The sequence below is a fragment of the Electrophorus electricus genome, chromosome 8 (assembly GCF_041902795.1).
Source record: "Electrophorus electricus isolate QZ-2024a chromosome 8, ASM4190279v1, whole genome shotgun sequence".
In the NCBI taxonomy this organism is placed as follows: Eukaryota; Metazoa; Chordata; class Actinopteri; order Gymnotiformes; family Gymnotidae; genus Electrophorus; species Electrophorus electricus.
Genome location: NC_137504.1, coordinates 11,218,224 through 11,231,723, shown reverse-complemented (window position 1 = coordinate 11,231,723; position 13,500 = coordinate 11,218,224). Strand labels below are relative to the sequence as shown.

At 40.4% G+C, this 13,500-nt stretch overlaps 3 protein-coding genes and 1 long non-coding RNA gene across 4 annotated transcripts; 2 read left to right on the top strand and 2 right to left on the bottom strand.

The window, feature by feature from the left end:
• Positions 1-15: 15 nt before the first annotated feature.
• LOC113571253 (SLC35A4 upstream open reading frame protein) lies at positions 16-4,617 on the top strand. The gene is made up of 4 exons (XM_027000082.3): positions 16-163; positions 554-1,282; positions 1,906-2,004; positions 2,282-4,617. Exons 2-4 carry the CDS (start codon positions 1,268-1,270, stop codon positions 2,471-2,473), a joined length of 306 nt encoding a protein of 101 aa, XP_026855883.2. The 5' UTR covers positions 16-163; positions 554-1,267; the 3' UTR covers positions 2,474-4,617.
• On the bottom strand, positions 4,357-7,063 carry cd74b (CD74 molecule, major histocompatibility complex, class II invariant chain b). The gene is made up of 6 exons (XM_035526993.2): positions 6,881-7,063; positions 6,300-6,466; positions 5,855-5,937; positions 5,574-5,601; positions 5,260-5,451; positions 4,357-5,095 (listed from the first exon to the last, which is right to left on the bottom strand). Exons 1-6 carry the CDS (start codon positions 6,952-6,954, stop codon positions 5,079-5,081), a joined length of 561 nt encoding a protein of 186 aa, XP_035382886.1. The 5' UTR covers positions 6,955-7,063; the 3' UTR covers positions 4,357-5,078.
• On the top strand, positions 5,869-6,393 carry LOC113571254 (uncharacterized). The gene is made up of 2 exons (XR_003409978.3): positions 5,869-5,990; positions 6,232-6,393. It is a non-coding gene; the product is annotated as an uncharacterized LOC113571254 (long non-coding RNA).
• A 1,254-nt stretch (positions 7,064-8,317) lies between the features above and the next one.
• Positions 8,318-12,647, bottom strand: rps14 (ribosomal protein S14). The gene is made up of 5 exons (XM_027000080.2): positions 12,576-12,647; positions 11,716-11,866; positions 11,403-11,564; positions 10,925-11,001; positions 8,318-8,422 (listed from the first exon to the last, which is right to left on the bottom strand). The coding sequence occupies exons 2-5, from the start codon at positions 11,862-11,864 to the stop codon at positions 8,355-8,357; spliced, it is 456 nt and encodes a 151-aa protein (XP_026855881.1). The 5' UTR covers positions 11,865-11,866; positions 12,576-12,647; the 3' UTR covers positions 8,318-8,354.
• Positions 12,648-13,500: the final 853 nt, after the last annotated feature.

Here is a 13,500-nt window from a genome sequence, read left to right as displayed (position 1 = left end):
TCTCTCCCCCTCTGCTTCTCTCTCCCTCTCTCTTTCGTCTCCCTGATGCTGACTGTTTTGCCTTAAGGATGGCTCGACATCCGTCAGTAAAGGAAAGCTCAGCAGAAAGGCTCCTTACGACAACACATAAAATTACCAACCTACCCTGAACTGGCATGAAAAGGTAACTGATAATCAGGTTAAACAACACTTTGTTTAAAGGATGACTGTTCATGTACCTTGTGTTTTATGTGTGTAATAGGATTGCATTCAGTTTCAGTTAGGATTGTGGCATTTCCATGACAGGTGGAGATTAGTAACAACAATCTGGCCCACAAGAAGACAGAGGAACTTCAATCTGTAAAACCACAAAGAATGAACAATCATTTTCCTTTCTCTCAGCTTTCTAAATGCAATATAATTGTGGAAAGGGCAGGTTCTTTAAGGTCCTCTCAAAGAAAAATGCCCTACTATGCAACAAGCAAGACCAGTAAAGGCTGTTACATAAATGATCACCCATTTGACTCTTGCGTTAAATAACTGTCTTCATGCAAATGATTTTTGTCTGCATCAGCCTACTCCCTCAGACCCACTAAAGGAACCGGAACACAGACAAGGAACTGAAATCGAAGCGCCAGTCCTTGTTCTCAGTCTAAAAGTGGAGAGATGTTGTGTATGGGGGATGGGAGACACACTGGTCCAGCGTCCGTCACGAAACAACCTCCCGTTTGATCGCGCCTTCCTCGCGATTATTCCTCGCGCCTTCGTTGTGTTGCTGTAGCAACGAAGGTTGCACCTCGAGCGTCTTTTCTCTGTAAGGTATATAAGAAGGGCGTAGCTAATTCCCACCGGATTATCCTTTTGTTACCAATGTTGAACAGAGTAAATATCTTTTATGACGTGGCTGTATTTTTATGGAAGTACTCATTAATCACCAACAACGGCTGGTTTTTACTGAGCTTTATTTCGAGAAAAAAAGCGTAGGCAATTGTGAACGAAACAAACCACACAAATGTGGAAATGTTTGCCAGTTACAGTATCGAGAGCCAAGGATTCTTTCCCATTCAACAAAGTGATTGCAGAAAAAAACAGAATATTTTATCCGTAATTCACAGTATGTGCTCCGTGAGGTTTTAGATTTTGCGCAAAATTAGACAAAATTACTGTTCTACATGTACACACACAAGGCCATCTGAATCAAACTCAGAATAGGCTATACTAATGGTGCAAGGACGAGTAATCGAACACCATCTGTCCTCCTTGGTGGAAGGAGCCTATACACGCGAACATGGCGGGTGACAAGGTTTGTGGCTCTGTACTCATAAAAAACTTAATAGATATCTGTCCGTAATCATTTATGTGGCGGTGGTGATATGACGTGTTTTTTGTATTCTTGTCTGCTTTCGTAGTGGCTAACTTTATTAAACTATTTTTATCGAAGCAACCTTTTTGGATGTTGTAGCCTACGTTGGCTTGTCAGTCACTCGAATGGTCCTAAATTTTCTGTCAGCATCCACTTTCAGTTAGGATTTTCAATCTTCCTTTACACTTAGTGGCTTTTAACGATTTTGATCCACTCCGTTCTTTCCTCGTTCGTTTTCGCTTGTAAAGCATTTCACACACTGCATCGGGAATCTTACATAGAACCTTTTTTTTGGCACACCCTGCATTGACAGCATATTTTTTCCAGTATGGGTGTCGTGCATTCTCCCACTACAGCGCTGCGCTCTACCCTGCCTGGCACTGCAGCATATTACTGCCTTTTAACTTGGGCAGAAGTCTATCTCTAAAGCAGACACTTGTGTCTTCCGCTTTTGTGCGTCCCAACTGGTTTTCCTAGCACCATAACTATGGATGTCAACTTTTGTGGTTGTTAGGAAACATTTTCCACAGTATATGCTGTGTGTGTGTGTGTGTGTGTGTTAGGACCCATTCAGCCACCTGAAGAGTCTAGCTTTTCTGAAAGGTCAGGTGGAAGATATTCGGAAGCAAGTGGAGAATGAGGTACAGGTTGTAGCCCCGCAGGTAATCCTCTGACTTCTGATCTGTAACTTTTGAAGGTTTTTAAAAAAATATATCTTTCTCTCACTTACTCATAGTTTGCTTTCTGCATTAGCCTTGTACTCAAAGGCCAACAACTGTAAAGCTGTGCAGAGTACAATTACAGACCTTGAATCAGTTTTTGAACTTTCCATCCAAATTGCAGTGATGGATGCAGACTGATCCTAGGTCAGTATCCCTGTTCTGAAATGCTTGATAGGCACAGGCATGAGGAACCTGAGCTATGTAATGTGCTTTTCAGGCAAGTGTGCTGGGCTCCCCCTTCCTCAAGGGCCTCCTGGCAGGATACATGGTAGCAAAGCTGCGGTCGTCGGCCATCATGGGCGTGCTCGTGGGAACATGCACAGGCATCTACACTGCTCAGAGTTACAAAGTGCCCAACATTGAGCAGACCATTAAGGACTATTTTAGCTCCTTTAGGAAAGGCAAATAGAACTGTGGACACCGGGGTGTGGGGCGGGGAGAACGAACATGCCGTCTCAAACACCTTTTCTCCTCGGACATTCCTGGAAGCAGTGTACCAAAGGTCTCACTTCTTTTTTTTTTTATAGGAATTTTGCAATGTAAAGTGATTGCCAACTGTAAACTATGCAGGAAGTGTTTAATTCCATATGAGGTGTTAACTGCCAGGCAAAAAACAAATTTTGTTTAGAGACTTTGTTTAGCACTACACCTGCAGCCGAGGGGCGAGATTTCCTAAAGCACTGTGACTGTGCTGGTAGGGCCACTGTCACTTTCTGAGCTCTGTACATCTTTTATTCCTTGAATGTCCAAGGTTAAAGTCTACAGAATTTTGCAATATAGGGTGATTGAATTATTCAAAGCACCCATTAAACCACCGGTGTCCAATAGCAGTACAGGCAGCTTTGATCAGTGCCTCCTCCCCTCTCAGGATAGGTGATAGTGATGACCAGGCATGGGAGTACTACGCACAACCAGTGTCATCTTCCCAATATCTTACGGATGGAAAAATTAATCACATTTGCCCATTATCCTCACTGGTATTGTTACTATGCTGTAATAAAAGGGAACCAACACACACAATTTTGTATACCAAGTGTTATCAGGGATGGCTGTCAGGCAGTTGATTTAAACATTGCTAATAGACTTTGTTATGCCAGTGCTAAACAGTGCTGTGACTGTATCAAGTACCCCTATTATTTTTAACATCTGTAAATATGAAGTAAGCTTTCATATTTCTTTTCATTTTTTATTGTGTATTTGTAAGGTTGAAGTGTTCTTTTGAATGTCATTGTCATGCTTTATTTTAGGTCACTTGATTATGTTTAAGTAGGTACTGCTCTGCTGTCTGAGTACTGTTACATCATGTTGCATACCATTTTCTTGTAATATATATATATATATATATATATATATATATATATATATATATATATATATATATATATATATATTTTATTTTTTTTTTCCCTTTCATTGCATAAATTAGACTTTTAGCATTGTTCTTCATGTGTTTCATATACTTTAATTTTCCATAGTAAACATATTATTGGACTGTTAACCAAGCTGATTTCCTGAAGGACTTACCCATATTTGGAAATAATACCCCCATTTGCATAATAATACCCCCAAACATATTAGATGCAGACATGTTGAGGATGAGTACCACAAGGAATAGAAAACTAAAGCTGAAGCCCCCAAACAGATATCTACTTACCTTTTTTGCTCTCGTCTTTGATGACCAGCTAAAATCTTTATTCGGCGGAGTAAATGAGGAGTGCGTTGGTTGATTCTTTTTACACAAGCAATTGTGCACCATGTTTCTGTGGCACAAAGGCCTAAGCTTATCTTTCCCTTAACTTCAATAGTGTTTCCCTACCTGTCCTGCGGGGAGTTCCTGCTTACCTGTCCGACTGGGCTCTAAACGCTAAGACTGGCATGCTCCCGAGACATCTGTACTGAAGCTCGGCTTCAGTTACTTACGGACGGGGAACTTCCACCGCCTTTTGCGTAACCCCTACTGAACCAGGCAGCTGGAGGCATCACCTCACCGGGGCCTTTGTGAATCCGACGCCATGGTGGCCCCCCGCTGCACGCGAGCTCTCGCGGGTTACGGCGGTCAGACGCGTGGGCAGATCTCCAGGGAGACTGGCGCACAGCCCACGCCGCGGCGTCCGTGCCCGCTGCACCCAGACGGACATGCTGAGAGGTAGCCTATGTAGGTAGCTCCCCCAGAGGATCCAGTAATGGACAGATCAGCTCTTCAACTAGAGCCAGTGGTCCAGCCGCTAGAACCCTGCCATGTTTCGACTGGTATTTGATGGCGCTGTGCAATATAGACCACCACACAGTTACTGTTAGTAAAAATTTTATTTCCACCACTTTCATTTTATTTCAGTTACCTGAATCCATCTTCCTAGTTTTCCCATGCACCATTCCTTATCATTTGACAGACTAAAGCTAATAAAAGGGTTAGTAGATACATTGTCTTAATTTAAACGTTTCTAAGATTGAGCACAAAGCGGGAAAAATGTATTTGATATTAAAATTGCAATCAGGCAGAAAATATTTTTTATATTAAAAGAGCTGCAGTGTTGATTATAAATGTGTAGGAGGACTAAAGCAATTTAGCAATATTTTAATCGCTTTCATTCCTAAACTTGTTACACCATGACAATAGTTAATTCTACAACAGTTTCATCTGCTTATTTTTGGGTCAGAACAAGGCCAGTTCGATGCTGTGTAGACCAAAAATATGGCACACATGGAACTTAACCTATGGAACATAATCCCAGTTTAAATTTGTGAGAGAAATGACAGTTCTATATTCCCCCATACCATTCAACCAAAAATGAGAGAAAATAATAGTTTCTAACAGTCCCAAACTAACTAAAGCAGTGTGATATGACTCATAATATAGTCTGCATATCTTACAAGAGTCTTCACTTGTAATCATGTTTCCGAATGAATGTGCAATACCACTCAAAACGCTGAAGCTATGCCTTACACTAGAGATGTTTCGTATAGCAAGAAAACAAAATCAGAGCGTAATCTTCTTCACACAGCTGCCTTTTCACTTACTCCTCAGTTTTATCTGAAAAATAAGAAAGGAACAAGATGGCTAATCCCAGAACAAAACACTAATCTTATTTAATAAACTCTATTTATGTAATGTAATCTAATGTATACTTATGTAACATTTGAAGTGCAATAAGTAATTATTGCGTCACTTTATTATTTGCAGTGATCACGTCTTACCAGTGTTGCACTGAGCAGGGCCTTGGGCTGCAGTTTCAGGGACCATGACTCCGCGCTTGTCCACACACCAGCACAGATTAGGGCTCGTCAAACACTGCTGAGGCAGGTAGTCTCCATTCTCGTCACACTGGGGCTTGAAGGAGTCGGCGCTGGTCAGTCCCGCAGCCTGCTTCTGGCACTGCGTCATGGTGTCTGTGGGGAAGAGTGTGATACGGACAATAGCGGAGCATTCGTGTAGCCATTGTAGACTTACATGTAGAAATGCGTGAGTGGAGAGTGTTTCGAAGGGGTGGTGACACTCAGGAGTATCTTACCTTTCTTGGGAGCAGGACTGGACGAAGTCTGGAAAAGAAAAACATTCAGAACCATTGAATTTAAAATAAAAACCATAGATTTTTCCCTCGCCTCAGTAAACGCAACTTTTTTTCCCCCTGCAGTTCATTTTAACTTAACCCTGCCACCCAGTGGCCAAATGCTGTTGTCGCAAAACACATCAAGGCTGCTGGGAAACTAATAATAAAGATGTAAATATACATTTAAAAAAATTATTGCAAATACATAAAATATTTAAAACATTTCATTAACAATCTCTTACCTTCATGTCTTTAGTATTCAGTTCATCAAGCACCAATGGGAGGGTTTTCATTGGCACTGCCATCTTCATGGGAGCACGCATGACTGAGCACAAGGAAGGAAAACCACAAACATTTTAAAATCATGTTAACAAACAGGTCTGATTCAAACATGCTTAAAAAACATTCTATTTATCCACAATGTTCTTTAATCTAGAATGCAGCAATGGGCCAGAAGTATTTGCAAGTACTTTATACAGTATTTTCTACAGTAATTTTGTACAGTTGGTAGGCCAATTAAAGCAGCAAAAAGTCACATTTCTCTGCATTCGATATTAGAACTAATTCCAGCTCGCCACCACTGTTAATGCCGTAAACATTACACCCTTCCTGTTTCTAGGGCTTAGCGGGTGCGGTGGGGTTGGGAAGATGCAGTGAACAGCGCAGAGCCCCTGGTTGGAGACTAACCAGAGGGTCTGCGGCTCAGCTCCTCCAGACGGTCGGAGCGCCTCTCCAGGGTGTTGAGCTTGTCCTTCTGGCTGTACACCATGTAGGCTGTGAACGCCTGGCCTACGATGAGCACAGTCGCCAGCAGGGTCAGCCCGGCAACCTTAAACGCCTGCCTGTTGGAGCCCCTGCGATGGAAACCGAAAGGCATCGGAAGAAAGAGGAAAGGCAACTCAGACTCAGCACTGTAAAAAAACAAAACTCGCCAAAACGGCCACGTTAGAGCAGCACAGCATGATACAGTTGTTATTTTATAATTGCTGTATGGTTGCTTAGAGCTCACTCTTGCCAGGCTGTACCATATATTTAGATAGGTATTTAGTTTGGATAGTATTCTATGATCCTTACATGTTGGATGAAATGTTATACATTTTCTAAGTTACTTCTCTAGCATGAAAAAAAAAACTTTAGTTTTATTCCAAATTAAAATGTCAAAGTTCAGTTTTAAAAATTCAGTGCTCTGGAAATTAATCGAATTATATACTACACATACAAGTCCTAGCATAATAATAATAATAATTATTATTATTATTATTATTTACCCTCTCTGGCTACCAGCAGGGACATCGTTTTCCTGACTTTGACTCCGAAGCAGTGGTCCTTGTGGCGTTTCCATTTGGTCACAAATCGGCAAAAATCACACTAGAAACAGCTGTAGTGCAAAAAAACCTTTGTCCGAAAAATATTATTGGAAGTCAGGCACAGACACTAAACCTGAGAGAGGAAATCCCCCCCTGAAAAGAGCATTATTTAGGCTTTGCTTTTTTCTGATTGGCTGTCTGAATGCATCATCAGTTGAGAGCAGCACTCTGTATTTTATCGTACTGAGTCCTTTTTGCTAATGTTGTTAACGTGCGCAATATGGTTCTGATAGTGTAACTGTTTGAAGAGCTATTGACAAAACAAACCAATTAAATAAAATATGTTTTAAAAGCCCCCAAAACAATTTTATAGTCGACAGTTTATAATCTAGGATTTAAATAATGTAAAAGGGAAATTAACCAGTGGTTGGGGAAGGCTATTTTGTTTCCTCATGCGAAGTCATTTCAATAGCTGTATTAAACCTCAGTTAAACCGTGTGAGAGCTATTGTAGGAATAAGTGTAATAGAGGAGCTTTATAACTTTAATTTGGCATTTTATTTCCAAGAACTTTGTAATGTTTCATGCTAGAAATTAGTGTGTACTACCATGAAGGAATGGTTTCAAGTCAGGCTCATTAGATTCATTCTGAACACTTTTCAGTAACCACCACTAATATGAATGGGCATTCCACAGCCAGATCTAAAATCCCTATATAAACTAGATCAAGGTATACTCAGATCTATATTGCTTACAAGTCTTTTATACTAGCACATACATCATATACTTATCCAAATTTCAGACCTCTCTTTATTACCTACAATTTGATACTAACAGGAATAAAACATGCACTTTAATTGCCAACAAATCGTTTTCAGGGAAAATAATTCCAACATCCTTCATGCAAATATTTAATCTACAAGAGTCCCTTCATGTCCTAGTTTTAATTTCCCTTTCAACCAGGATGTAACCTAAGTGAAAAGTTGTTTTGGTATTCCCATAGGTGCCAGACTACGAGTCATCCTTCGCTAATGCGTCAAACCAGTTAGGCATGCATTTTGATAGCCCAACTAGTTTAGTAGCCAAAGAAAATTTTTACCAAGTCACATGACAGTAGTTCGATAATGCTCAGGACAATTTGACCTTAAGCCACACTCAAGTGGAAACCTCAAAGTACTACAGTACTGGTAGACCAGTATTGGACAAAAACAAATAAAGAACTGATTCTAAAAGCAATCCCATGAGATTCTATCAATGATGCAAAAATAATGCTGGAAGGGGATATCTGAACAAAAATCGCATCTACCCAATTAAACAGGAGCTGTTCTGCACACTGCCTCACTGTCTGTGGACTGGCATGGAGAGTCAGAGTGAATACAATAACACAGACAACTCAAAATGGCTATTTGAATTTTTATTTGAAAAAATCCACAAGTTTACAGACGACGCCCACGGCGACCTCCCTTTCTGCGGGTGCTGTCTGATGGAATAGGGGTGACATCCTCTGAAAGAGAGAAAAGAGCCAGCATCAAGATTTATTCCTGTAGACTGTTACTGAGATGAGATGAAATTTAGCCCATGCCTTACACATAGTACTGCTTTTGAAAGGAGACACTGGCACAGTATTTCCGGAGTGTTGAAGAATCAACTTCAGAATAGTTGCTGGGGTTACACAAAGTTGACCATCATACTGTAATTTCACTAAATTTGATTAAGACCACAGGTAAAACCTGGATAAATGATCAGCATCATTTTAACTACAATTGTTTGCTGATCACAATGGGTTGATTTGCTAAAATGTTTTTTGCAATTTGTTAGATGGCTCATCTACACATTGCTGCAAAGACCAGTACTACAATGCTTAAAATGATATGCTGTGCAGGGGTGGGTTTCCCAAAGCATTTGTAACACTAAATAATCTGTGATCACATACTTATTCCCAAGTATGCTCAAAATTTAAGAATGTTCTTGACACCCTTCAGTACTTATTTGTTAATTTGTAAGTACTCTGACCCATTCCTAATTCACTAAACACTTCCAAACTCACGTGCAGTTCTAACCTCTCACTGGCAGGCTTGTTCAAAGCATGACAGCACATATGACAACACATGAACATTAATATTTTCAAATTGCTTCACATACTGTATGTTTCAGTATCAAATTATATATACACTAGCTTGAATTGTCGGTATGTCCCTAGTATATTAAATGAACTTCCTACATCTGAATGTAGTGTTGTGGAGTATAGTGGTACGAAACCAGTACAAAGTCACTTGTTTCAGCTCTGAGAGTGGACACACACACACACACACACACACACACACACACACACACACACACACACACACACACACACACTTCATTTAAAAAAGTATTTAAATTCACAAGATACAAACAATTTAACTTGATGGAAGTAGAGATTTGCTGATGTCCATATTTAAATTAAGTAAACAAAATGCCCGTTTGCCGTGCTCCTGGACTGATACAGGAAGGTGAATTGCGTGCCTATTTACAGGCTTGATGTGCTTTTCCAAAATGCAGATGCGCAGGCAGAGTCAACAAAGAAGTACTTAAAATTTGTTTGTTGTGTTGGGAGATTAAGAAGGCTTTTGGGTAACACTCGCAAAACTGCCATTCTTAAAGTTGTTTGTAAATTGCCGAGATTAATCTTCATCAGGAAACGTGCCCGAGAATGATATATTCATTAAGCCTGCACAATTCTCACGGAGTTGAGCCCTGTTAGAACTGTATCCGCACCTGTATGCATTACAAATAGAAGTAACTGCAGTGAACACTTACAGTCTTCACAACATTGGCACCACACATCTCGACAGTGGCACTGGTCTGAATGCTAAGGGAGAGCATGCCATCTAGCTGCGGTACCATGAACCACCCCGACACACACACACCCCTTAGTGAACAGGCGATTGTCACGGAAAGAAAACACTGCAGACTTTGGATAAGGGACCACTGTCCAGTCATTTTCCCCTAGAAAATTAAATCATCACAGATGTGATGAAATTTACTACTCTCGAGTTTCCTTTAAGAGTACAAGCCTAGATGTATCAAAACTTTAGTCACATGCAACATAAAACCCTTCCCGTGGTCACTGTAAGCTTAAAAGCAACAATAAGCTGTTAGTAATTGCATAATAAACCCTGATGGGTCTACATGCAAGGATTGCATTTGCATTCTCAAAAAGGTCTGAAGCCACTAGTTGTTCATCTTAATTCATATATAGCACAAAGGAGATAAAACAGCAGACTTCTCAATTTTTAAAAAAAAGTTATTTATCTGCAATAAGCAGTTATGCACCTGGACTGCCCACCCTGCTTTTAAAACATCAAATGGGTTATGGATGAAAGTAATATGCATAATGTAATGTGCGTTTACATAATGTGAAGCCTACAACACAGGAGACAAGTGGATTAATGTACTTGGCAACACAATGAGGCTACCCATCACCACCATGTTCCTCCATTCACACTCCATGGCACTTTCTTCACAACTTTTAAACAATGTAAAATTACATTAGTGAGCCAAAAACAAAATTACAGACATTCAGCATGCCACACAGCTGCTAACAGTAGCCTACTGCTAACAATCACCCACCCTGCTCGCAGACCAATAGTAATTCACATATCCTCTCACTCTACAGCTGGTCAAACACAGCTGGTTAAAATGCACCCAAAGCAAAATCCACACCGTTTTGGAGAATTTTATTTAGAGAAATGGTTGCTGTTTTATTAAAAGCTGAGCAGGGAATATTTTATGAAACATAAATGGCCATATGCTGGAAATTTCGCAGTGATGGAAAACATCAAGCCCTGAAACACTTTATAAATTGATAATGCGCTCGGGAAATAGCTGGCGTGTCCAGTCAAATGCATTAGCAGCAAACAGCAAAACATGCAGTGCAGATGCACTCCAGCACTAGCTGACTGATGGGATGTTTAGGTCTGACTGGCTTTCCTGAAAGGAAAGGATCACCTAGGTATCCACTCACCAATGCGACCGATCTTCATGCCGGAACGAGCCAGAGCCCTGAGAGCAGACTGTGCTCCTGGTCCTGGAGTCTTGGTTCTAAAAACATAGGTTTGAATATTCAGACCACAGGCATCCAGTCAGATGCTCAGAACATCATTAGAGATTATGAAGGATGGGTAGACAATAACTGGCCCCTTGTGCTGAGGATCCATTTTTCAATATTCCTGGCAGTATATTAACATCACAACTGCAGCCAATTAATGTGTCATGGTGACTGACAGACTGGCATTCTTTTTGACCAAAATAACCTATGCCCACAGAATATTCAAAGTGAACATGAGTTGGGTCTCAATATTCACAGCACACTGGCTTATTAGTTAACACAGACATATTATGGCTTTCTGCAGTTTTGCAAAGGCCCATATTACAGTAATACACAATTTAGGTAGAAGAATAAAAGCAGTACCCTCCCCATATGTCTGCAGTGAGGGTCTCACCTGTTACCGCCTGTGGCCCTCAGTTTGATGTGCAGGGCGGTGATGCCCAGCTCCTTACACCTCTGAGCCACATCCTGGGCAGCCAACATGGCGGCATAGGGAGAGGACTCGTCTCTGTCGGCCTTCACCTTCATCCCACCGGTCACGCGGCAGATCGTCTCTCTGTGGCAGGGGGAGACCTTTCGGTCAGCCAAATCTACCATCAAAGCTCAAGCTCGCAACGTTTATTTACAAAGCATTTGCAGCCTGTGCAATGCAACCGAGACGATAAACTGCTGCAGCCAAGACAACTGCGGGGCTCGGAGCGACGTACTTGCCAGAGAGGTCAGTGACATGCACAAAGGTGTCATTGAAGGAGGCGAAGATGTGGCAAACCCCGAAGACATTCTCGCCTTCAGCGACCTGGGGCCCCAGACTGATCACCTGCTCCTCCTTCTTTTCCTTACCCTTGCGAGGTGCCATTGCTAGGAAAAAAAACGTGCATTTATCTTTTAACACCGATTCAAAACTATTTAACATTAACCTAAGTATAAAAGCAAATTCGCTACTGAGCGATAAACATGTTTACGTAGCCGGCTACAAATTTATACTGTAACCAGTTGCAATAGTGGCGATGTAATTTGTGCCTTAGCTAGCTAGCTAAGTTCTGGACACAAACAACGCGAGTTAACGAGACTGCTCTTCCAGTTCATCTCACATACAAGGACTTGGCAAATGTCACCGAAACGCACAACTAAGTTGACGATTAAAACCAATAGCGAGCAAATGTATGAAAACCAGCTAAATGTAAACCTTTGCTTATGATAGCTAGTTAGCATACATAGCTAGCTCGTTACTACAAAATAAAACAAATTTAATAGCGTTACAGGGTAAATGTTTGACGAAACTACTAAATAACAAAACAGTTAAAGTATTCCCGCATAAAATAGCATTTCCATTTTACATATAAAAACCATCAACCACGATTAGTTTAATTCACTGTCCTTGCCAATATGGGGTATAGTCCCACACCAGTAATCTAATCTAAATTGTGCAGGAAATATAACATTTGTTTTTGTAATACAGCAAAACGTCGTCCTGTTTTTGAGCAAAGGAAAACGTCATATTGTAAATTCGGACTTATTTCATGAAATAACTAAGGATTACAGGAGATTTTAATTCAGGATTCATTACCTATGTATGTCTCCAATCGAGGCCGAAACAGGAAAGAAAGGAAAAAATTGGTGCCGGGTTGAAAGTTCAAATCTGAAACACGGAATTCAATGGTAAAAGATTTTATAGAATAAGAGCCTCATTGTCGCAAATGTTCATATACATTATGCGTAGAAAAAATACACATACTCAAATATAAATTTGTATAATATAAATGTATATTAAAATAAAAATTTATGTATGAAAGAGTATAAGTTTAAATTCATTCCCCCCATGGAATGAATGTTACAATTTAAACTTATACTCTTCGCTTCCTTTATATATATATATATATATATATATATATATATATATATATATGAGACAACAATTAAAAAAAAGTGTTTTAATCCACTATTTCAAAGATTAATTCTAAATTGTGCATGCGATCCTTCCCTAGTCATGTAGCCCAGTGTATTGCTTTAAGCATCTTAGACTTGTTCTAGAGAATACTTACCAGGCTTGTGTTTAAATTCCTGGTTACTGTTATTCAGTTTAAGGTATTTAGTGACATGACTACAGCATTAATTTAAGCTATTCAAGTTAGTTGGTAGAGTTTGCCCACATAGGTATCTGGGTCTGAACTACATAATACAACGCCACATAATTTTAACTATTCATAAGACTACCCACCTTACAGCCCACATAAATAACCTATAACACTCCATGTGTAAACGGACAGTTTTCAGCTTTTCTAAGGTAAACGAGCAGACTGCAGTTAATACTGCGGCTCATTGGCCACGTCCGAATGATTTAGCGTGTGGCCAACGCCATACACTTGGAGGATGATGAATTGCAGCAGTCGCACCCTGCCATGCTCCCCCCCACAGCTGTCAGATTGAGATGTAGCTATCCATCACAGAGAAAGCAACCTGCTGTTGCAGGGAGTCCACAGAAAAAGCTACAG

Bases quoted from the DNA above. Each gene is read 5' to 3' on its own strand.
- LOC113571253 (XM_027000082.3), top strand. The intron at 2,005-2,281 runs GTAATCCTCTGA...TGTGCTTTTCAG, and splicing joins TACAGGTTGTAGCCCCGCAG to GCAAGTGTGCTGGGCTCCCC.
- cd74b (XM_035526993.2), bottom strand. From the start codon at position 6,954: ATGGAAACGCCACAAGGACCACTGCTTCGGAGTCAAAGTCAGGAAAAC. The intron at 5,938-6,299 runs GTTAGTCTCCAA...CCTTGTGCTCAG, and splicing joins GCTGAGCCGCAGACCCTCTG to TCATGCGTGCTCCCATGAAG. The intron at 5,602-5,854 runs GTAAGAGATTGT...TTTCTTTTCCAG, and splicing joins TGAATACTAAAGACATGAAG to ACTTCGTCCAGTCCTGCTCC.
- rps14 (XM_027000080.2), bottom strand. From the start codon at position 11,864: ATGGCACCTCGCAAGGGTAAGGAAAAGAAGGAGGAGCAGGTGATCAGT. The intron at 11,565-11,715 runs GTACGTCGCTCC...CCCCTGCCACAG, and splicing joins GTCACTGACCTCTCTGGCAA to AGAGACGATCTGCCGCGTGA. The intron at 11,002-11,402 runs GTGAGACCCTCA...CTATGTTTTTAG, and splicing joins AGGGCCACAGGCGGTAACAG to AACCAAGACTCCAGGACCAG.